This window comes from Bombyx mandarina, chromosome 11 (genome assembly GCF_030267445.1).
Source record: "Bombyx mandarina strain Sakado chromosome 11, ASM3026744v2".
NCBI classification, from domain to species: Eukaryota; Metazoa; Arthropoda; class Insecta; order Lepidoptera; family Bombycidae; genus Bombyx; species Bombyx mandarina.
The window spans coordinates 3,800,806-3,823,653 of NC_143218.1; the positions used below are offsets into that span (position 1 = coordinate 3,800,806).

At 40.5% G+C, this 22,848-nt stretch overlaps 1 protein-coding gene across 3 annotated transcripts in view; it reads left to right on the forward strand.

The window, feature by feature from the left end:
- Dap160 (dynamin associated protein 160) overlaps positions 1–22,800 on the forward strand; it is a 30,707-nt gene extending 7,907 nt beyond the window's left edge. The window contains exons 9-26 of one of the 3 annotated variants that reach the window (XM_028176199.2): positions 625–754; positions 1,610–1,720; positions 2,689–2,753; positions 3,371–3,553; positions 4,103–4,214; positions 4,504–4,581; positions 6,542–6,740; positions 8,241–8,321; positions 9,045–9,227; positions 10,013–10,117; positions 10,998–11,060; positions 11,263–11,437; positions 11,756–11,921; positions 17,596–17,759; positions 18,576–18,711; positions 18,916–19,008; positions 19,445–19,553; positions 19,827–22,800. In XM_028176199.2, the coding sequence (XP_028032000.2) occupies positions 625–754; positions 1,610–1,720; positions 2,689–2,753; positions 3,371–3,553; positions 4,103–4,214; positions 4,504–4,581; positions 6,542–6,740; positions 8,241–8,321; positions 9,045–9,227; positions 10,013–10,117; positions 10,998–11,060; positions 11,263–11,437; positions 11,756–11,921; positions 17,596–17,759; positions 18,576–18,711; positions 18,916–19,008; positions 19,445–19,553; positions 19,827–19,888 (2,215 nt within the window). In that variant the 3' untranslated portion in view covers positions 19,889–22,800. The remainder of the gene's footprint in view (positions 1–624; positions 755–1,609; positions 1,721–2,688; positions 2,754–3,370; positions 3,554–4,102; positions 4,215–4,503; positions 4,582–6,541; positions 6,741–8,240; positions 8,322–9,044; positions 9,228–10,012; positions 10,118–10,997; positions 11,061–11,262; positions 11,438–11,755; positions 11,922–17,595; positions 17,760–18,575; positions 18,712–18,915; positions 19,009–19,444; positions 19,554–19,826) is intronic. The other 2 variants (XM_089731389.1, XM_028176201.2) reach the window with 2 other exon arrangements.
- The last annotated feature ends 48 nt before the right edge of the window (positions 22,801–22,848 follow it).

Consider the following 22,848-nt stretch of genomic DNA (forward strand, 5'->3'; position numbering starts at 1 on the left):
TCAGAGCTCACCTGGTTTTAAGTGGTTACTGGAGCCCATGGACGTCTACGACACAAAAGCCGCCACCCACCTTGAGTTATAAGTTCTAAGGTTACATAGTTCTGTAGTTACAACGGCTGCCCCACCCTTCAAACCGAAACGCATTACAGCTTCACGGCAGAAATAGGCAGGGCGGTGGTACCTACCCGTGCGGACTCACAAGAGGTCCTACCACCAGTAATGATAATCTCTAGAAAAAAGGGTGCGTGTACTTATGTACGCGCGTAAGAAGTTATACTTTATTTTTATTCAAATAGAAACTCAAAGCATGTGGATAAATATTATAAGTATAAATACACAGTGAACAGAGGCGGCGTGCGTGCCAACATGCGCCACTAAAAGAGGTTCCATTTCTGTTTTGTTGGTAGCATTTTTTACGAGTGTACATGCGCGAAAGTTCACCTGCGGCTATATTCAGACTCGCCAAGTTACGTCGGTCGTATTGTAATGAGCGATTTATTGGGCAACTTCATTTCTGTTAATTTTGTGTCACGGTGCGCGCGCATCGTAAAATTTCACTATCATAAATTTTTCGTAACGCGCCTAAAGAAGTATAACTTCAAAAAGTCGCTGTTGGTCTCGCAGGAGGGAATCGGTTTCGTCCACGAGCAGCGCCAAGTCGTACGAGGAGCGGCGGCGGGAGAACATGGCGCGCGGACAGGCCGAGCTCGAGCGGCGCCGGACGCAGCTGGCCGACGCGCAGATGAAGGAGAAGGTGAGGGGACGGGTCTCAACCAGAGCCAGTGGAGGGGGTCAACAGGGGACCATTGGACCCATCGTTTTAAACCGTGTCAGCGGCGTCGGTCGTAGCTGATCGACGCACAGATGAAGGAGATAGTAAGGGGACGGGGTCTGAACCAGAGCCAGTGAAGGGGGACGACAGGGGACCATTGAACCAATCGTTTCAAACCCTCACGCCTATCTCCGTCTGTATCTGTGTGCGTGTGCGTGCGTGTCAACAAATTTGAACAGCCATTATTGTCAGTGTCATTGTCATTGAATTTGATTGAATTTTCGTTTTTGTATTTCACGCCTTCAAGGAAGCAGAGGTACATATGAACTGTTGCAATTAATATTTTGAATTAGTTAAGCATTTCTGAACTTTATCAAACAAGTCTTATTTAAATGTAATGTGTAGTGTAGTCATATGCAGTAGACTGGATCAGGTCCTCCGACCGTCCGCGCCTTGTTTTTATAGCATAGATAGGTGGACGAGCTCACAGCCCACCTAGTGTGAAGTGGTTATCAGACCCCATAGACTTCTACAACGTAAATGCCGCCACCCGCCTTGAGATATAAGTTCTAAGGTCTCAGTATAGTTACAACGGCTGCCCCGTCCTTCAAACCGACACGCATTACTGCTTCACGGCAGAAACAGGCAGGGTGGTACCTACCTGCGCGGACTCACAAGCTCAGTCAGATAAGGCTCACCGGTGAACATGGTGTTCAACGTGTTAAGCATATATGAGTTTTTATATCACTCTCTGCTTCCCATAGTGGGGGGATTCGCATTTAGAACTAGATAACCCGACCTCCTTCTATTCCGTGACATACTTCATCCTTCTAACAGGCAGAGAGGGAGAGAAAAGAGCGAGAGGAAGCCGAGAAGAGAGAAAAACTCCGTCTGGAGGCCCAGCAGAGGGAGCAGGAGGAGTTGCTCCGTAAACAGAAGGAGGAACAGGTACGGACCATTGGATCTCCCCCACCGAACACTGGTTACCAGTTTAAGAGCCAAGGTGATGGTACAAACTGCAGCCTCGTGGGTTTTAGGCGTTGTCCCCCACAGGTCATAAGGTCGGGGTATGATTTCCATAAAAATTAGGGCTATAGTAGCTACGTGTTAACAAATACCCCAAAAAAAATATAATTAATTATCTAAGTAAAAAAATTTGTCAACCCTAGTAAGCTGTCATGTCAGGGAAACGGATTATTTAGCAGAAAGGCCTAAGTATGTACCTATTTTATCTAATAATTGTCTACTTTAATAGTTCTTCTATTTTTCATTCATAAATGTTTGCTACCTCAATACAAGGATGTCCATATACTCAAGTACCGCTGGCTTCAAAAAAATGTTAAGTTGGAAAAAAATATGTTAACATGGTTTAAATTCATCTTTTAAAATTCTTGTTGTTCCTCGAATTAGGTAGAAATATATGTACATTCTGCGTAGTTTACTCTTTAATTTTACTGAAATAGGGTTTGCACATCAGAGAAAATAATAATATTTATATATATTTTTTTTTTTTATTGCTTATATGGGTGGACGAGCTCTAAGCTCACCTGGCGTAAATTGGTTACCGCAGCCCATAGACATCTACAACGTAAATGCGCTACACACCTTGAGATATAAGCTCTAAGGTCTCAGTATAGTTAGAATGGCTGCTCCGCCCTTCAAACCAAAACGCATTACTGCTTCACGGCAGGAATAGGCAGGGCGGTGGTACCTACCCGTGCGGACTCACAAGAGGTGTCGCCATGACGAGTAAAGCTCACAGATATTGAACCGATTTCAAAGATTTATCCATAACATTGATCCCTCGAGAAGCAAGATCCATTGTATACTTTAGACCATTGTAGGCTGATCTCCCCTCCAAATTGGGTCTTTGCGAAAGAGAATACGGGAGTTTACTGATGTACATATATTTTCAGGAAAAACGCGAAGCTGCACGCAAAGAGATGGAGAGGCAGTGCCAGTTGGAGTGGGAGAAGAAACGGTGAGAGTCATGTTAATGATTAGCCAATCTCATTAGGGGCGCACATGGAGAGACCAGGGCTTGATGGAATAATCACCAGGGACAAATCACGACTGGACATCTATCCCTGAACTAGCATTTCCTGTACTGTGGGAGCCACCATCGAGCCAGTCCTCAGAGTAAAGACCGCTCTCTTGACTATTTAGACCTTCTTCTTTTTCTCCACCTTATCCCACTAGGTGGGGTCGGCCCAGCTAATTTTTCTCTTCCATTCTCTTCTATCAGCCGTCATCTCAACACTCACTCCTCTCTCTCTCATATCGTCATTCACACACTCCATCCATGTCTTCTTCGGTCGACCTCTTCCCCCTCTAATGTGCACTACCATTTCCATACATCTCCTAATCACTATTTAGACCTTACATACATATTTTTGGAGTGGACCATTCATTAAGATGCTGGATACTGACCCCTGGTTATGGAGCGTTAGGGGCCCGACTGGCGATGACAGGTCGGACCTCACGACCAGGGTATAGCACCTCCCTCTCTTAAGCTCAGAGGAGGTCTCAGCGTTTAGTAACAAACAATACGGACGTGTGTCCCGCCGTCTGGCTGCAAGCTCTGAGCTCTCATTCCAGAACCAGGGAACTGGAAGCGCTGAGGAGCGAGGAGCAGAGCAAGGTGTTGAGTCTGAAGGCCAAGTGCCAGTCGCTGAGCGCGGAGCTCGGCGCCGAGAGCGTCCGCTGCAGCACCCTGGCCGCCAGCATCCGGGACACCAGGACCGCCGTCGCCGCCGACAAGCGGACCATAGACGGCATGAGGTGAGCCGCCCCCGCAGACGCGCTCGATACGTCGTGATGTCCGTGGACTCCGACCATTTATCATCTATATATTAATACGTGAAGCAAAAACTTTGTATCTCTTTTTACGAAAATTGCGCGGACGGAGGAGTATGAAATTTTCTACACTTATGTATATGAATATAGAGAAGAAGTGCACAATGCTAATATTTTTTTAAAATAATGCATAAAAGATACATTAAATCAATAAAGAAAACATTATACACACTACATACCATATATTTGACGCACACACGCATACATACTATTTACTGTCAAACTTTTGTTTTTGACGTCTGTTGTCAAACTGAGAATAGATTAAATATTGTTTGTCTTTGTTAATATTTTTTATAGTGTAGTTTTGGCGAAATTTGTGATTATAGAAGTATAAATAGTCTTTGATAATAGAACCAATAAGAATGTTCAAACTTATAATTTCAATTAATTATAGTCGAATTTCGACTACTGCGGGGACCACTAGTAAGTATTCAGCTAAATGTGAAAGTAACTGAACCTCGTTAATTGGTCCAGGTCCGACCGGGACTCCAGCATGGCGGAGATGCAGCAGCTGAAGGCGCGAGTCAAGGAGCTGAACGCGAAGCAGATCGCTTTGAACAAGGAGAAGGCGGAGTTGGACGCCAAGGTGCGTGTGTTGCGCTCCTGACAGGTGTCAGAACTGACAGCTGTCAAAACTGTCCTCCTATCTTTCACGGAGCGATAAGACAAGACATGGCTTCGGCCTTACGATCAAGAACAATGAAGACGTGGCTTCGGCCTTTAAAACTGCCAATATTCTCCAATTATTACCAAGACAAGAACAAGACCTGGCTGTATGGACTTAAGTCCTTTGCCTTTCCCATCAGGGATAAATTATTATCATCATTATCATCTTTCACGGAGCGAGGGTGTTTAACGTTCTTTATCTGGTTCAGGCTAAAGCCGCAGAGGGCGCTGGTGAGGATGGGAAGCTCAGCATGATGGAGGTCACGCTCAAGCAACTCCGGGAGAAGGTGAGCTGTGTGACACTAACTGGTATCTATTGTGTCATTGTCCCACTTGGCTGTTGACCCGTGGACTCGTCAGGACAGGAGTCAATGGCTGGCGTTGGACGAAAAAATCTTGAAATATATAGACCGTGGTGTTGACCATGGACCACTGTGGTTATACAGACGGTTAATTCGCTTAATTACGGATTGCAATAATAATTAGTGATTTAGATTTAAAGAGAGAATCGATTTTGATGTTCGTCCGCCGTGATGAATGGAACCATATTCGGTGTTACCCGCTCTCGCTTAAAACTACCATTTAGTAGAAAATACAAAATATATAAATCATCATGAAAATAACAGAGTAATGGTCAAATAGCAAAAAACGAGATGATCACAAATCCGTCATTCATCTAGTAACATTTGAGGTTTTAGAACTTTTAGAACATTTAATGAATAGAAACATTTAATGAAAATTGTTTGGTTTTTTTTTTGAGAGTAATTATTTGTCAACAATTAAAATAATAACAATACAAAATTATGACTTTCACTAGGTGTTTTATAGACAAAATTGAATAAATTTGTGGTTACTAAAATATTTACAAGATCCTTCATTACTTCATTACGACTACTAGACGATGACCGAGCTTTGCTCGGTATTTTTTTGTTGTTAAATTGTGTTTTTTAGAAATTATATTTAACTACGAATTATTAATAATAGTAGAATAGTATTATTATTCGCCAATAGCTTTCGGGAAGAGTCATAAAGTTGATTATCGATAAAGCTGATTATTGAAAACACGAATAAAACAACATTTTCTGAAAATAAATCGTAGCCAAATCGATTTATCGCCCCCGAAATCCCCTGTATACTAAATTTTATGAAAATCGTTGGAGCCGTTTCCGAGATTCAGATTATATGTATATTAATATACAAGAATTGCTCGTTTAAAGGTATAAGATTAGGCAGCACTGGTTCACAGTAAAGCACATATCGTCTTCTCGCATTAAAACTGTATAATCTCAACACTTACTAATTTTACAGGAGTGTTTAAAAGTTTATCATGTATAATAATATTTTTAATATCTAACATATTTGCAACATTTTTTTTTTTTTTTACCAGTTACATTATCTGTCTTTTAAAGTTAGATAAAATTATGTATTAATTTTGTTAATAGTAGTCAAAACCACATTAGGTAAACTAAAAAAAAAAAAAACAAACTAAACTACTAAACTTTTTTTGACAGTATTTATGAGAAAAATACTGGTGATACCGAATGATTCCGCATATTAACTCAATTTCGAATATTTTTGTAAATTGTACACTTTTAATGCGAATAGGCGATATCGCAGCGCGCGGTAATGTACGACGAAGTTCATATCGTAGTCGAGGTTAACGACCTCGCGTGAGGTTTTTTTTTTTATTGCTTAGATGGGTGGACGAGCTCACAGCCCACCTGGTGTTAAGTGGTAACTGGAGCCCATAGACATCCACAACGCAAATGCGCCACCCACCTTGAGATATAAGTTCTAAGGTCTCAAGTCAAGTTACAAAGGCTGCCCCACCCTTCAAACCGAAACGCATTACTGCTTCACAGCAAAAATAGGCAGGGCGGTGGTACCTACCTGTGCGGACTCACAAGAGGTCCTAGCACCAGTAATTACGCAAATTATAATTTTGCGGGTTTTACTGTTATTACACGATGTTATTCCTTCACCGTGGAAGTCAATCGTGAACATAATTTGTTGAGTACGTAATTCATTAGAAAAATTGGTACATAAATAGATTCGAACACCGGTGCATCGCTCAACACGAATGCACCGGACGTCTTATCCGTTAGGCCACGACGACTTAATGCGAATAGGCGATATCGCAGGGCGCGGTAATGTACGACGAAGTTCATTCCGAAGTCGAGGTCGACGACCTCGCGCGATGTTTGCGCTTACATTACGCGCTCGCTTCATCGCTGTACCGCTACGCAGGTGGAGGCCGCCAAAGCTATCGTGGAATCGAAGACCGCGGACCTGCAGCACAACGAGGCCCAGCTGGAGGAGCTGAACGCGACAGTGGCGACGCTCAGCGACAAGTGCGAGAAGGTCTGGAAGCTGTACGAGGAGAAACGGAACGAGTACATCGAGCGGAGGAACACGGCGCCCGCGGAGGGGACCTGGGGCAGCAGCGGTGAGGGACCCCATCACTCACTAACACTTTTTTTTTTATTACTTAGATGGGTGGACGAGCTCACAGCCACAACGTAAATGCGCCACCCAACTTGAGATATAAGTTCCAAGATCTCAGTATAGTCACAACGGCTGCCCTACCCTTCAAAACGAAACGCATTACTGCTTCACGGCAGAAATAGGCAGGCAGGCAGCATTTTTTTACACGATCAGCCCACTCGGTGTTAAATGCGTACCTGATCCTGCGGACAGAATAGAAAGCAGTCGACGTCGCCCCAAACACGTCATTTCGGATCCTTGTTTTTAGGTACCTCAAGAACCGGTCAACGTTCGGTAAATTAACCCACAGACACAGCCCACTGAGTTTCTCGCCGGATCTTCTCAGTGTCGCGTTTCCGATCCGGTGGTAGATTCTGCGAAGCACGGCTCTTGCTAGGGCCAGTGTTAGCAACGTCATCAGGTTTGAGCCCCGTGAGCTCACCTACTAATTAAGGTTACGCTATAATAGCCTCTCAAGGCTATCAGCTTAGGTAAGAAAAAAAATGTTAAATGGTCACCGAAGCCCATAAACATCTACAACGTAAATGCGCCACCCACCTTGAAATATAGTTCAAAGATCTCAGTATAGTTACAACGGCTGCCCCACCCTTCAAACCGAAACGCATTACTGCTTCACGGCAGAAATAGGCAGGACTCTACCAGTGACTTGAATATACTCAAGGCTAGAGTTGTAGGCTTAACGCCTAACGTACCCTCCGCCAGTCCACCGAGGCTGGTGCAGACAGAGCCGCGGTGGCGCACAAACAAATATTACATGCAACACTGTATGTATCGAGGGGTGAAACGTTATCAGATTCAAGCGACATTTATCTTTGTAATTAAAGCTCAATTTTATTTGGTATCTATCAGCATCAACAGTTGGATGTTTTTATAAATGAACTTCAATTGACTTTACACCATTCGAATAGAGAGAGAGAGAGAGAGGGGCAAATTGAGCGAGAGAGAGGGAGAGAGAGAGAGAGGAAAATTGAGAGAGAGAGAGAGAGAGAGGAAAATTGAGCGAGAGAGGAAGAGAGAGAGCAAAATTAAGCGAGAGAGAGAGGAAAATTGAGCGAGAGAGAGGGAGAGAGAGAGAGTATTCTTTATTGTACACCAACAAAAGAAACAATGCGAAACATTAAATACAAAAGAAATACAATTGACGGTCTTGTCGCTAGGAGCGATCTCTTCCAGACAGCCCTCAATACAAATACACAATGTAACGTTATAATAATTTTGCTTCTTTACACATAAATGAGAATAAACAATTCAATTAATATAAAACATGATTGATGATTATGATATTTTTACCAAATGCTTAAACTTAGACTTAAACTTAAAATAGTCCTGTGTTGTTGCAAAAATGTCGCTTAACCCAAATACCCTTTCACCTGTCGAATTATTGTAGTAAACTAGAATTCAATTCGAGGGTAGTTTGTTATTAATTTATATGAATGTGCAGACGCGGACTGGGGCGCCGCGGACGCCGCGTGGAGCTCCCCCCCGGCCGAGGACGCGTGGGGCGACGCGCCCACCACCACCGGTACGGTCCATGGACTCATGGGCGCACGGACCACGTGCAGAAGCCGCTATTAACCTTAATGAAGTGAAACTTCTTTAGACGGAGTGAGAGAGTAGACAGAGCGTCTCGCGAACCACTCGACCGCGCAGAGAGGGAGAAAGCGAGCTAGGTCGTTCCTCTTACACACATTTTGTTTACGGGCGTCGGCCACTAGATGGCGACTGGCGTGTTATTAGTTTCTCATTCCTCCTATAGATGACAGTAACATTATTTTAGCGACATCTATCGGATTTCATATAAACCGCTACATTGACAACGGTGTGTATTAGATTCTAAAAAAATCCATAATACTACACGAAGCTGCGCACACCATTTATTGAATGATTGTTTTTAGAGCGCGTAATGTAATAAACATTCTCACGAGGTCAACGACCTCTAATCATACGTCGTACATTGCGGGCCCGCTGAATGAGCGTCTGCGCTCGACCTAGTGTAACTTCAGATGCTGTTTATGTTCATATTTATGTATCTGGTCTGCTGAAAAATCTATTTTTAAAATTTTAAATCGGTGGATGAACCCGCGGTTCGACGGTGAGATGTTTATGGGGCCCACGGACATCACATATGACATTTCGATTGTATTTTAAAAGCTGACGTAATTTGGCTGGAAAAATAAGCGGGTGGGATCTAACCTAGCTACGGGTTTTCACTAGCTTTTTGTAACGAATAGTTTCGTTCTTCCAGCCACGGAGACGGTGCAGGCCGCAGCCCCCGGGGGCGAGGGCCCGCAGCCGCCGCGGTGGCGCTGCGTGTACCCGTTCGTGGGGCGCAGCGCCGACGAGCTGAGCGTGCAGCCCGGGGACCTCATCGTGCCGCGCGCGCCCCCCGCCGCGCCCGAGCCCGGCTGGGCCTGGGGCAGCGCCAGGGGTACGCGGACCGCATCAATAATAAACTTCTTTAGAATCGTTGTGATTTCAAACTCGATGAAACGAAATGAAACGAAAAAATAAGTGTGCCGCGATTAGCTTGCCGAAGCGGCTCCGAGCGGCGCCGACAAATGATGAAGCCCTCCACACGGTCGCACATTTTTTTTTTATTGCTTAGATGGGTAGACGAGCTCACAGCCCACTTGATGTTAACTGGTTATTAGTGCCCATAGACATCTACAACGAAAATGCACCATCCATCTTGAGATAGGAGTTCTAAGGTCTCAGTATAGTTACAACGGCTGTCCCGCCTTTCAAACCGAAACGCATTACTGCTTCACGGCAGAAATAGGCAGGGGTGGTGGTGCCTACCCGCGCGGACTCACAAGAAGTCCTACCTCTAGAATATTACTACCTGGTGTTAAGTGCTTACCGGAGTCTGTAGACGTCGCAGCAAACGTTCTGCTATTAGCTTTGAGGTAAATGAATACGAGGTCAAAATATCAGTTTCACAGCACTCTTTAAAGCGTTACAGCTTCACGGCAGTAATGAGCTTGATGGTACTATAACCTTTTTATTTGGGGCGTGGTCGATACCCCCACGGGGACCACAGGTGGGGGGTGGGGGTAGTTGTATATGCGACCACTAAGGTAGTCCCGGTCACCTATAAACGACTCCCCTCCACTCTCGCCCGAGAGTCCGCTCCCCCCTCGAGACGGGGCGGACAGGGGCCCATACACGAGCGAACGCATAAGAAATTAGAGTGAAGATCGAACTCGGTCCCAGGTCAAAGCGGCTGGTTCCCGGAATCGTACGTGGAAGACCTCAACGCTCCCACCGCCTTCGTCACCGAGGTCATCGAAACCCTCGAGCCGAAGACGCAGCTTGAAGGTAAAGAAACTGACCCTAGGGTCGGGGGCCCTTCTAGGCTAAATATATGTTTAATTGTATATAAGTATGTATCAATCTGGCTCCAGTTCCCATAGGGGGATCCATGTGCCAGATGTCCGGGTGTGACTTGCACCCGGTTATTATTATAGAGGCGTCCGTGACCTGATGTGTACGACGCCCGGTGGCACGACCTGAGCTTTCGAATCCCCTAAAGAAGTACTGTTTAAAAAAACATACTGTTGTTACGCGCTGGGGTTCAGGATAAATAAAACATCCACCGAAGTACAAATTAAAACTCTATCTAATATTCAGAGCACTTTACAAATCGTAATTCGCTTCTTTCGCTTCGCTTCTTTTTTTTTATTGCCCTTGTAGGCAGACGAGCATACGGCCCACCTGATGGTGAGTGGTTACCGTCGCCCATGGACTTCAGCAGTGCCAGGGGCAGAGCCAAGCCGCTGCCTACCGCAGGTGATCGCTTCAGGTGATCCGATTACTAGCTGCCTTCGCGTCATCTCGGCAACGCCTTTATAGTCGATACGACAACTCTACGATTATCAAGAATATTCCCGATCAGTCGAGTCGTTTCGATGTGTTTCCGCTGTGTGATAATAGATGGCGTTGCACTTCTCGATCGTTCTCGATATTACTAGTTATTTTGATATTCGTTTCTGCTATCCGTCGATAGATGGCGTTACTCTTACCGGCGTAACAGTACAAAGTATGCGTGATCCTAGATCTTAAAACATGCACATTGATATAAAAGCGTTGTAAAGTTTATATGTAACTTTTGGAGAAGAGCTTGAGTTTCTCGAGGACTTCTCCAGCCGTGATCACTGATAAAGTGTACTTGAATAAACCTTACTCGAACATTCCACAGGGATAGCGGAGGTACCCGAACAGGAGGCCACCAGCGACCTCGGGGGCGCGCTGCCGGCAGTAGGTCAGTCAACATACACTACACACTAACGCACACCCTGTGTATAGGACTGGTCGAGACAAATCTAACGAGCCCAAACACGATGGGCTTGTCAGTGGCCGTTCAGGAGTTCCGCTGCGGTCCAGGGTCCGCAGACCAGCTCTGCAGTGCGAACTTATTGGAACGTTTTCTTTTTTGATCGTGCTTTACTTATAAATGATCGCAGTAGATCCCGGCCGGACGGTAAGCGAGCCCGTTTCTGTTGAAGACGACGGCGAGTTCTACATAGCGTCGTACCCGTACAGCTCCTCGGAGCCCGGCGACCTGGTGTTCGAGGCCGGCGAGAGGATCGAGGTGGTGCGGCGCGACGGCGACTGGTGGACCGGCAGGATCGGGGCCAGGTCAGTGGGGGGACGGGGGGGCGGTACCGTGCTATGTGTGCTTCTAGCAAACAAAGAACGAAACGAATCTAAATGTCGGACTTTATAAATTGGGAGACGCCGACATCCAACCTAATGGCTCTATTTTTTTTGTTTAAGTAAGTAGGGTTTATTAATACTTTAAGCAGATAGAATAAAAAAAAAAATTAACATCGTAACGACTTTATAAATATCGGTAACGATTTTCGGAATCGTTTTAGCGTCGTTCGATATCCGAGATAAACCACAGTTTCGGAGTTTAGATTTATATTTAAAAAAAAATTCAATTTCCTCACACAGGACCGGCATATTTCCCTCGAACTACGTGTCCCGGGAGGCAGCGCCCGCGGTGACCTCGGAGCCCCAGGACTCCGCCCCGGCCGAGGCGTCCCCCGCACCCCCCGCCGCGCCCGAGCAGGAGGACACGTCGCCCCCCAACACAACCCCGCCGATACCTGCCTCTCAGGTCAGCCCCAAAATATCAAACTAACCCCCCCCCCCCTTTTTTGAACTAGGGAAGGTAGATAGCCAGTGGCTAGTAGTTCTACAGCTAGGGACTTTTTGGCGGGAACGCGAGGAGTGAAGTTGTGTGATTTGCTTTATTTTGTCTATTTAGTGTTTTTTTATGTTTAAATGTGTTTTTATGTTTAACGGTGGTTATTAACTGTTTAATATCTGTGAAAGTGCACAAATGTGTGAAAATGAAACAAAGCCGTTGGGCGTAACTTCTCGGGATCCTCCAAAAAGTCCACTGAAAAAATCTTAATAAATGACCAGCATTTTATCATCCCATATGGGATGAAATATAATCTCAGTAAAATTTTGATGATATCATCTCATTTCATTTAATTTCATCCCAGTTGATTAATGTCTCAAACTAATAGTCTTCATTTCATTTCACTCCATAATAAAATTTTTCATAAAAATATGAATATAAGTTAAAATAAGACATGACTTAAAGGTCTTAGTTACCAGGTCATAAAATCCCTTAAAAAAAGTTCTACTGCAACTACAGATTCAGACCGCAGTCTAGTAAATTTCTGCAGTCTTATTTAGAGAGGCAACGAGATCTTCCACCGAGCTCAGCGGTCGGGGAACTTTTTTAATTATTGCCCCAAAATATTTTTGTGTAAGTTGATATTCAAGATGGGCGGCGTATTTACGTTATATATGTCTATGGGCTCCAGTAACCACTTAACACCAGGTGGGCTGTGAGCTCGTCCACCCATAATGTAATGAATGATTGAATGTCAATCTGTCATATGACAATTGATAGTTGTTTAAATAATTTTTCGGTTAATGGACGTTGTGAAATGTGTGTTAAAGAATTATTGAAGAAAGGGCATTAAATGTTGTTTCTTGTTGTTTAGAAGAAACGCAATTTCGTCTTTTCTTATTTAAACACCGTAATTACTATTATAAAACAACATTTTTGCTAATATATTGAGAAAATGGAGAAATTAAGATTTGATTTTACAATGAAATCAATGGCGGATGGAAAAACAAACGTCATATGCATAACTTCCATTGCTACACCAAGTGGACAAGTTTTTGGAATTCCAGTCGAATATCAACCCGTAAATCTTCATAAGGTGATCACAACTACTCCTAACTACACCAGAGTAAAAAACTCTTTAGTAAAAAGGCATCAAACGAGGAAAATATGGATAACTGTGACGGAGGAAATTTCAAAAACATATTTGGATGAAGAACAAAATTTGCAATTCAATTATTGTTATTTGGAAGAGATTTCAGAACAACCTGTTAGTTATGAATCGACATCTAGTGATTCTAATCACATGCTTGAAAAACTGTTAGAAAAACTACAAGAACAAAAACAGCAGAAATCAGAAAAACAAAATTTAGGGAAATTTGCAAAGGATTTTATTATAGAAAAATTCAGCGACCGTAATTCAAATGCATTACAGTGGATCAAAGGTTTTAATAAAGAATGTGAACGTTTCCAAATAAACGAGGATAAACAAAAAATTGAAATTTTGAAGAACTTCTTAGAAAATGCTAGTGTAGATTGGTACAGTTGTATGCTGAGGAAGCTTACAGTACAATCAGAATGGAGCAAATGGGAGAAAAAAATTTGTGAGACATTTGCGAACAAAGGATGGTCCTCCACTAGATATGCTCTTGCCTTTAAATATCAATCGGGATCCTTACTTGAGTATGCTTTAAAGAAGGAGAAATTATTGTTGGAAGTCAGGAAGACAGTGGATACCGGAACAATTATTGATCTCATAGCATTTGGTTTACCCAATTATGTGGCGGACAAGATTGACAAAGAAACATTACAAAGAACGGAAGACCTTTACAATGAGATAAGAAAATTGGAACATCTGGTGATGAAAAATAAATATGAAAAAAGGAACAGCTCATATAATTTAGATAATAAAGGGAAAAAGATTGACGAAAAGAAACCATGCCCAATCTGTTTAAATGAGAAAAAAGGGAAACGGTTCCACCCAGAGGACAGCTGTTGGTTCAAAGAAAAAAATAAAAAATCTGTGGTAAAAACAGTAAATAATTCAGAATTGGAAATAGAACTGAATGAGAAAAACCCAAAAAACTAGAAATACCACCATTAATAAAAATAAGTTTACAAATAAATGACACTTTGAAGGTTTCTGGAATCTATGACTCTGGATCTAATGTTTCTTTAATTAATGCAAGATTATTGAAAATACAAGAGAAACAGAAGACAAATGATATGCAAGTTGTAAACTTAAAAACTATTAATGGTGAGAAAAAAACAAAAGGTATGGTAACGCTAAAAATAAAAATCTACAATATTGAAAGAAATATGGATATTTTTGTGGTGGATAATGAAAATTTTAACTATGACTTCTTAATTGGTTTGGATTGTATAAAAAAATTCAAATTAATACAAAATGAAGAACTTAACATCATACAATATCCCGAAAAGAAAAGCATAATCTCAAATGAACATTGTTCTAATGAGAATAATGTAACAAATGTCGGAATTCCTGATGTACTAGGTGACAAAAATAAAGAACAAACATTTAAAGAGAGAATAGAAGAGAAAGAGAAGATAGAGATGGAACTATACTCTGAGATAGTAAAAAAGGGTACTACTATAAATACCAACAAATTGTGTGAAATTAATTTCAATGAACATGTAAACATTGATGAATTTCAAATGTCTGTAAATCATCTAGATTTATATCAGCAATCAAAAATTGAGAAGTTAGTAGATAAATACAAATCTGTTTTTGCTAAGGACAAATATGATGTTGGCTCTGTGCAGGATTATGAAGCCCATATAGACTTGATGGTAGATAAATACTGCTATAAGCGTCCGTACAGATGCACAATTGAAGACAGAACAGAAATTGAAAGTCAAATATCGAAGCTACTACAGAAAAATTTGATAGAGGAATCTTACAGCCCGTTTGCTGCTCCTGTAACTCTAGCATATAAGAAAGAAGATGATAAAAAAACAAGATTATGCATAGATTTCAGAGATTTAAACAAAATAGTAGTTCCACAATCACAACCTTTCCCACTTATAGAGGACTTAATGACCAAAACAGTAAACTGTAAGTATTATTCTACATTAGACATAAACTCAGCATTTTGGTCGATCCCATTGAAAATTCAAGATAGACATAAGACTGCTTTTGTGACACAAGAAGGACATTTTCAATGGACTTGTCTCCCATTTGGGTTAAAGACTGCACCAGCGATTTTCCAAAGAATATTGAGCAATATTATAAGAAAACACAGACTATCTAACTTTGCAGTAAACTTTATTGACGACATCTTAATTTTTTCTAAAACTTTTGAGGAACATATACAACACATATCGAGACTACTGGAAGCAATACAAAAGGAAGGGTTTAGACTGAAGTTTTCAAAATGTACATTTGCAAGTCACCATGCTAAATACTTGGGTCATATAATAGAAGACAATTCAGTTAGACCTCTGAAAGATTATTTAACTGCTGTCAAAAGCTTCCCAATTCCAGAAACAAGGAAAAATATACGGCAGTTTTTGGGAAAAGTAAATTTTCATCATAAGTTTGTACCACATAGTGCAATTATCCTCGATCCATTACATCACTTATTAAGGAAAGATGTGAAATTTGTATGGACGGCAGAATGCCAGGAAGCATTTGATAAAATTAGAGCATTGCTTTGCTCAGAACCAATCCTAAAAATATTTGACCCAGATTCACCGATAAGAATTTACACAGATGCTAGTATCAAAGGAGTTGGAGCAGTGTTGAAACAAGACGATGAAAACGGCATGAGTAAACCGGTTGCTTATTTTTCGAAGAAATTAACAGAAGCACAGAAAAAGAAGAAGGCAATATACTTAGAATGTCTGGCGATAAAAGAAGCAGTCAAATACTGGCAACATTGGCTTATGGGAAAAGAATTTATGGTATACACAGATCATAAACCCCTGGAAAATATGAACATTAAAGCTCGAACTGATGAGGAACTAGGTGATTTAACATATTATCTATCACAATATAATTTTGAAATTAAATACAACCCAGGAAAATCAAATCAAGAAGCGGACTGCTTAAGCCGAAATCCAGTCTTAGAAGCAAATGATAATAACGACGATTTTTTAAAGGTCGTAAATTTAATCGACCTACAAGAAATAAAGAATGACCAGCTAACAAATCCAGACCTACAAAAAGAAAAGAATAAGCACATATTAGAGAATGAAGTTTATTACAAGAAAAATAAAAGAAGAAATAAGATTATACTGTCAGAAAAACTTAGCAAAGCTCTAATAAAAAAAGTCCATGACACATACTGCCACATTGGAAGAACCCAGATGACAAATAAAATAACACCATTCTTTTCAGCCAAAAATATTACAGCAAACATTAATAAAATGTGTGATGCGTGTGAAACCTGCATTAAAAACAAGTCCAGGAGGAAGTCGAAATATGGTTTAATGTCACATTTGGGACCAGCCACACACCCGTTTGAAATTGTATCCATCGATACTATTGGGGGCTTTGGAGGATCCCGATCAACCAAAAGGTATTTGCATCTTCTAGTGGATCATTTCACACGGTATGCCTATATTTGTACATCAAAAACTCAAGGCTCCAATGATTTCATTAAGCTAATGCAAAAGGTAACAAAAAATTATGACGTTAATATGGTATTATCAGACCAATACCCTGGCATAAATTCAAAAGAATTTAAAGAATTTCTAAAGAATAATAATATCAAAATAGTTTTCACAGCTGTTGATGCGCCTTTTTCGAATGGGCTTAACAAAAGATTAAATCAAACACTAACAAATAAGATACGATGTAAAATAAACGAAAGCGATAAGAAGACAGCTTGGACAACAATTGCACAAGAATGCGTAGAAAAATATAATGAAACAGAACACACAGTTACAAAGTTTGCTCCCAGGTACCTTCTAGAGGGTGAAAATGTGAGTATTCTACCACTAGATTTGAAAACAAGTTGTACAACAGAAGATTTGAGAAGAGATCGAAAATTAGCCTTAGAAAACACAATAAAATCTCACAATTATAATAAAAATATATTTGACCAGTACAGAGAAGGGTATAAATTGGAAGAAGGAGATAGTGTTTATGTGGAGAATGGAAATAAACTAAACAGGAAGAAAATGGATGAATTGAGAACAGGGCCATACAAAATACTAAAGAAGATTTCAGAATCGATCTATGAAGTTGACACCGGGCACAAAAAAGCAGAATCAAACCTCTACCATATAACAAAGTTGTCTCCAGTGTCTATCTGATATGATAAACAATTGTAAAACCATTCACTGCCTCTTACAATTGTCTTTTCAGCGGGGGAGATGTAATGAATGATTGAATGTCAATCTGTCATATGACAATTGATAGTTGTTTAAATAATTTTTCGGTTAATGGACGTTGTGAAATGTGTGTTAAAGAATTATTGAAGAAAGGGCATTAAATGTTGTTTCTTGTTGTTTAGAAGAAACGCAATTTCGTCTTTTCTTATTTAAACACCGTAATTACTATTATATAAGCAATAAAAAAAATAAAAATAAAATTACCCCGCTTCCCCGACCGCTGACCTAGCTGATAATGTGGACCTCTAACGAACTCGCATATACATCTGTGACGTTTCTGTTGGCGCAGGACCAGAAGTCCTCGACGCCGATATCGTCGGAGGTGGCCATGATCACGGACCCCGCGCGGCCCCCCTCCGCCGCGGGGGCGCGCCGCGACTCCGGGCGCGACTCCGTCACCGGCCGCCGCAAGCACGAGATAGTGCAGGCGCTCGCCAACTACACCGCCACCAGGTACCGCACCCGCCGGGGGACCCTGACCCTTACTACTGCAGCCGTTGTACTGTTAAAACTGAGACTTAAAACTCAGGGTGGGGGTCGGCATTGACATGGTTATTGTTTGCGGGCTCCGATGATCAGTGAACATCAGGTAGACAGTGCGTTTCCAGCGGTCTTTTCTGCCACGTACCATCCGGCTATGGAATAAGCTACGGTGTGTTCGAGCGCTATGACATGTCCTTCTTCAAACGAGACTCGTGGAGAGTATTAAGCTGTAGGCGGGGGCTTGGTTCTGCCCCTGGCATTGCTGAAGTCCATGGACGACGGTAACCACTCAGTATTAAGTGGGCCGTATGCTCGTCTGTCTACAAGGACAATAAAAGAAAACAAATTAATAATAGCTTAAAAAAATCTAAAAAAATACGCTTTTAGAGAAAATCCAACAAATAAATTGACAATAAATTTTTATAAAAAAAATTTAAATTTTATTTTCAATTTTAATTAAAAATAGTGTAAGAAAAAAATATTTTATTGTAAAAAAAAGCGTAGGTTTTTTTAATGTAATTGTCTTCGGTCCTTAACAAGTATACCAAATTTCGAGTTAATCCGACGTTTTGTAGGGGGTCAAAATCATGTTCAAATATTCCGTTACATACATACTAACATACATACGTCTGAAGCTAATAAAAGCGTATTAAAAAAGACCGTCAGCTCAACTACCCACCTAAGCAATAAATAAAAATATCCAAATTTCCATTCTCGGCATACGAGTGTTGTCCAGTGACCGCAGCCGTACTCGATGTCCGATGCTATTGTCGTGTCTGCCCCCAGCCCGGAGCAGCTGAGTCTGATGAAGGGACAGCTGCTGGTGGTGCGCAAGAAGGCCGACAGCGGCTGGTGGGAGGGCGAGCTGCAGGCCAAGGGCAGGAACCGGCAGGTCGGCTGGTTTCCCGCCTCCTACGTCAAGGTGAGGCGCGCCACTCGAATATAACTCTTATTACAGGCGATTTTTTGTTTTCGTCAAAAAAACTGGTATTTATGTTTCCCCCCATGGAAGATAAGGGTTTGTGTTGCGCCATAGATGCGCAGTGTGTCCTCGAGTATCGGTTCGAGGGTCGTGGGTTCAACGTGAGTGACAGATGTGTATAATCTCTATATATACATACGTCAGGTGCTGCAGTCGTCGGGGCGGACCTCGGGCCGCACCACTCCCGTGCTCTCCTCGAAGATGGACGCTCTACCCACGGAGACGGTCATCGACAAGGTACTCTCTCTCCCTCTCCCTCTCTCCCTCTCTCTAACTCAACAAGCGATCGCGTTATAAATGACGTAACGCACTGACAATAACATTAGCAGCAGAACATGTTTGAAGGGGCTGTCTTTGTCTGTTGGTTACCAGAGTAGGGTCAACGACCATGTGACAGCCTCCTCATCGTGACTTCGGTGACACCCCCCCCTCCAGACCCCCGATCCGGCTCTGGTATAGACCAGCTTGTTAGACCACAAAAATAGCGGATGAAAGTCGATTGTATGCAGCAGAGATGCGAATGTTGCCATGGATGTGGAATACCGAATGAATATGTTAGAGGACCTGTGACAGAGAATCTGAGAACTATGAATGTGGAAGGATATAGAAGACGAGGTAGACCTAAGAAGAAATACCTATGAAGGATACTGAACCTGGTCCGTTCCATTGGCAGGTGGTGGCGTTGTATCCGTACACGGCTCAAAACGCGGACGAGCTCAGCTTCGAGAAGGACGACATCATAGCCGTCACCGACCGCAGCCAGGACCCGGCGTGGTGGCAAGGTAAAGGCAAATTACAAGCCTAAAAAAATATATCGTGACGATTTTCTTTTAAACCGTGACGATTTTTAAAAAATCGTGGCGATTTGTTTTTAATTAAATCGTGACGACTTTTTTAATCGTGACGACTTTTTTAACCGTGACGAATTTTATTTAAATCGTGACGACTTTTTGCGAATATAAACGCGTCACGTCCAGCGAAACATTTTAAAATTGCAACAATGACAAAACCTGTATTGTAAATGTGAGGTTTTTTTTTCTTTTGCATTTCCGCAGGCGAACTTCGTGGCATGGTCGGCCTCTTCCCCAGCAATTACGTTACGAAATTAGTTAATTAATTTTAATTTAATGATGTTTGTTCTGTACCGAATTGGAAGAATGTCTTCGTTTAAAATGGAGGGTAGATGTAAGGAGCGTCATCTTGTATAGGGGACAAGTTGAAGTCCGCCTGTAAACAGCGAGTTATTGTTGGAAGACTCACCGAACTAGCGCTAGTGTAGGAAGTGGAAATGATGTCAATATAGCAGTTTTAAAAAGAGCGAAGTGTGCCGGGTATATTTAAAATCTCAACTATTTATTTTTACTCAGTAAACGAAATTCGCCTATAATTAATTGAAATTATAAGTTTGAACATTATTGTGGTTCTATTGTCAGAGACTATTAAATAATTCTTCTATAATCACATATTTCGCCAAGACTACACTTTAGACAAATATTAATGAAGACAAACAATATTAATCTATTCTCAATTTGACCACGGACTTTAAATAATAACAAAAGTTTGACAATAAACAAAGAGTTACCTGTATAATATATTATGTTTATATGTGTTGTGTCAAATACATGGTGTGTAATGGTTTTTAAAATTGATTTAACGTATTTTTTATGCATAATTAAAGAAAATATTAACATTCTGCACTCCTCTATATTCTCTATAAGTGTGGGAAAATTCATACTAAACAGAGCGAAGTGTGTCGGGTTGAAAAAAAATTATATTTTTCGTGACTTGCATAGTTACAAAAAAAAATAGTTCAAAAAAAGAAAAAAAAAATTATTGTAAAAAAAAAAAGCCTGGGGTGCATGGTATCACTAGTTATAAATATTATATGAACAGATATGAGTAGAAGGGTTATTTTGATGATATCCTGAAAAGCACCCCACGCTTTTTTTTTTACAACAAAATCATTTTTTCTTACATTATTTTTAATTCAAATTTGTTTTCTATTTTTTAGTTGGATTTTCTATAAAAGCGTATTTTGTTAGTTTTTTTAGACTATAATTTATTTTTCATTTTTTACTTAATTTAATTTCAATTTTCTCAATATTTTTTTTAATATTGAATTGTCATTGGTCCTTAATAAGTATACCAAATTTCGAGTTAATCCGACGTTTTGAAGTGGGTCAAAATCATGTTCATAGATTCCGTTACATACTAACATACATACGTCTGAAGCTAATAAAACCGTAAGCAGTAATTAAAATCTGAACTATTAATTTTTTTATTACTCTACACGTAAGAAGTGTTTCTTTCCTTCATAATTTAGTATCTTACTCTAGTTATGTAGTTTAATAATTAACAGTTTATAGAGCTGTTTGTAAAATCCTTCCACTAGGTACTGTGGCGCCATCTTAATTGGCTCGCTTTCCAGCGGACACTTTTAGGTAGCTAGCTGCTCGGCTCTGCCCCTGGCATTGCTGAAGCCCATGGGCGACGGTAACCCCTCACCCATCAGGCGGGCCGTATGCTCGTCTGCATACAAGGGCAACAAAAAAAAATTAATACACTGATATGGCGCTCCTTAATTCTACACTCTATGGTTTATTATCATAAATAAAACATGCCTGTGTATGATTTTTTTTCTTCGTTTTGATTTTCTTTCATACAGCCCTGAATGAACAAATTTCGAGTACCTGAAAAATGTAATATATTTGTAGCTATACAATATATAGGACTTACAGAGTTTTCTACTTTCTTTGCAACAAAAAATGATAACTTCCACATTTCTCAGAAATAAATATTATATGTAACTCCGTGATGTTACTAACATATAATTTATTGAACTAAATATAATATATTGAATAATGATATATGTGCGAAAACAATATTTGTTACGTTTGACGTATCGTAAGCGACCTCAAATATGAGCTTGTCCGTCGTGAGACGCTATGAGGCATGTCTCAATAATTCACGTCAGCAATATATAAAGATTATACCAATGATACCAACTATGCGGTCTAAAAGCTAATTCCACTAATGAACCACAACCTCTTCCTTGCATCTATCTTATTTTGATGTTATTGTTGCTAGTATCTAAAGTGGCTTAAAAGTAGAGTTACTAATGGTAAATAGATTAAAAATTAAAAAAAATATCACCTAAATTATCACCATTATCATATATTAGAAGTTGGCGTTTAAAATGTTTATTAGAATTATTAACTGCAATGTTTTATAATATTGCATATTCCGCTTATTGTATCGAGAGGTGAAAGGTTTCAAAACTTAGTTCAAAACAAAAAAACAAATAGAAAAAAAAAACTTTCTTCAACTGTTTGAATGGTATAAACAATAATTGAAGTTCAATTAAAAACATTGAACTGTTGATACTGATACCGAATAAAACAAACCTTTAATTACAAAGATAAATGTCGATAAATCAAATAGCCTTTCACCCTTCGAATTATTATCGTGCGTATTAAATGAGATATTTCATGCTGGTTTGTTCATAGGGTTTGTTCATTAGCGCGGGAAGGGAACTGCGAAGTCTTGCAGATTTTTTTTAAAACTGAACAATAAATGTCAAAGAAATGGTATTTCAAGAGTTTGTATATTATTATTGTGTTATATTTTATGGTATGAGGATTGCAGAGTGAAACAAATGGTTTTGTTATAATCTGTTTAATTTTGTTTATTGTTTCATTCTTCGATCGATTTTTTGAAATTTTAGGTTATATCCTAACGACTTAGAAATTTTTATTACATTCCGGTCGTCACTGAAATAAAGCTTTGATTGATGATTTTAAGAAGCACAAATCGAAAGGCGGATGATGACACAGTGTTGAATAGAAACACAATGTGTTTATTAGTTTAATAAGTACAATATTATTAACTCGTTATAGTCATGACGACAAGTTACATAGTTGCAATTTGTTTAGTGAGCGTACCAATTTGCTTGTATGTATTCATTAAGATTTTGTCTCGAATATAATCTAGTTCGGTTTTTTTGTAGTAAATAAATGTTTACAGCTTAAACTGTGGTTTTATTTACGTAAAGTGATAAAAAATTTGGTTGTTAAATGC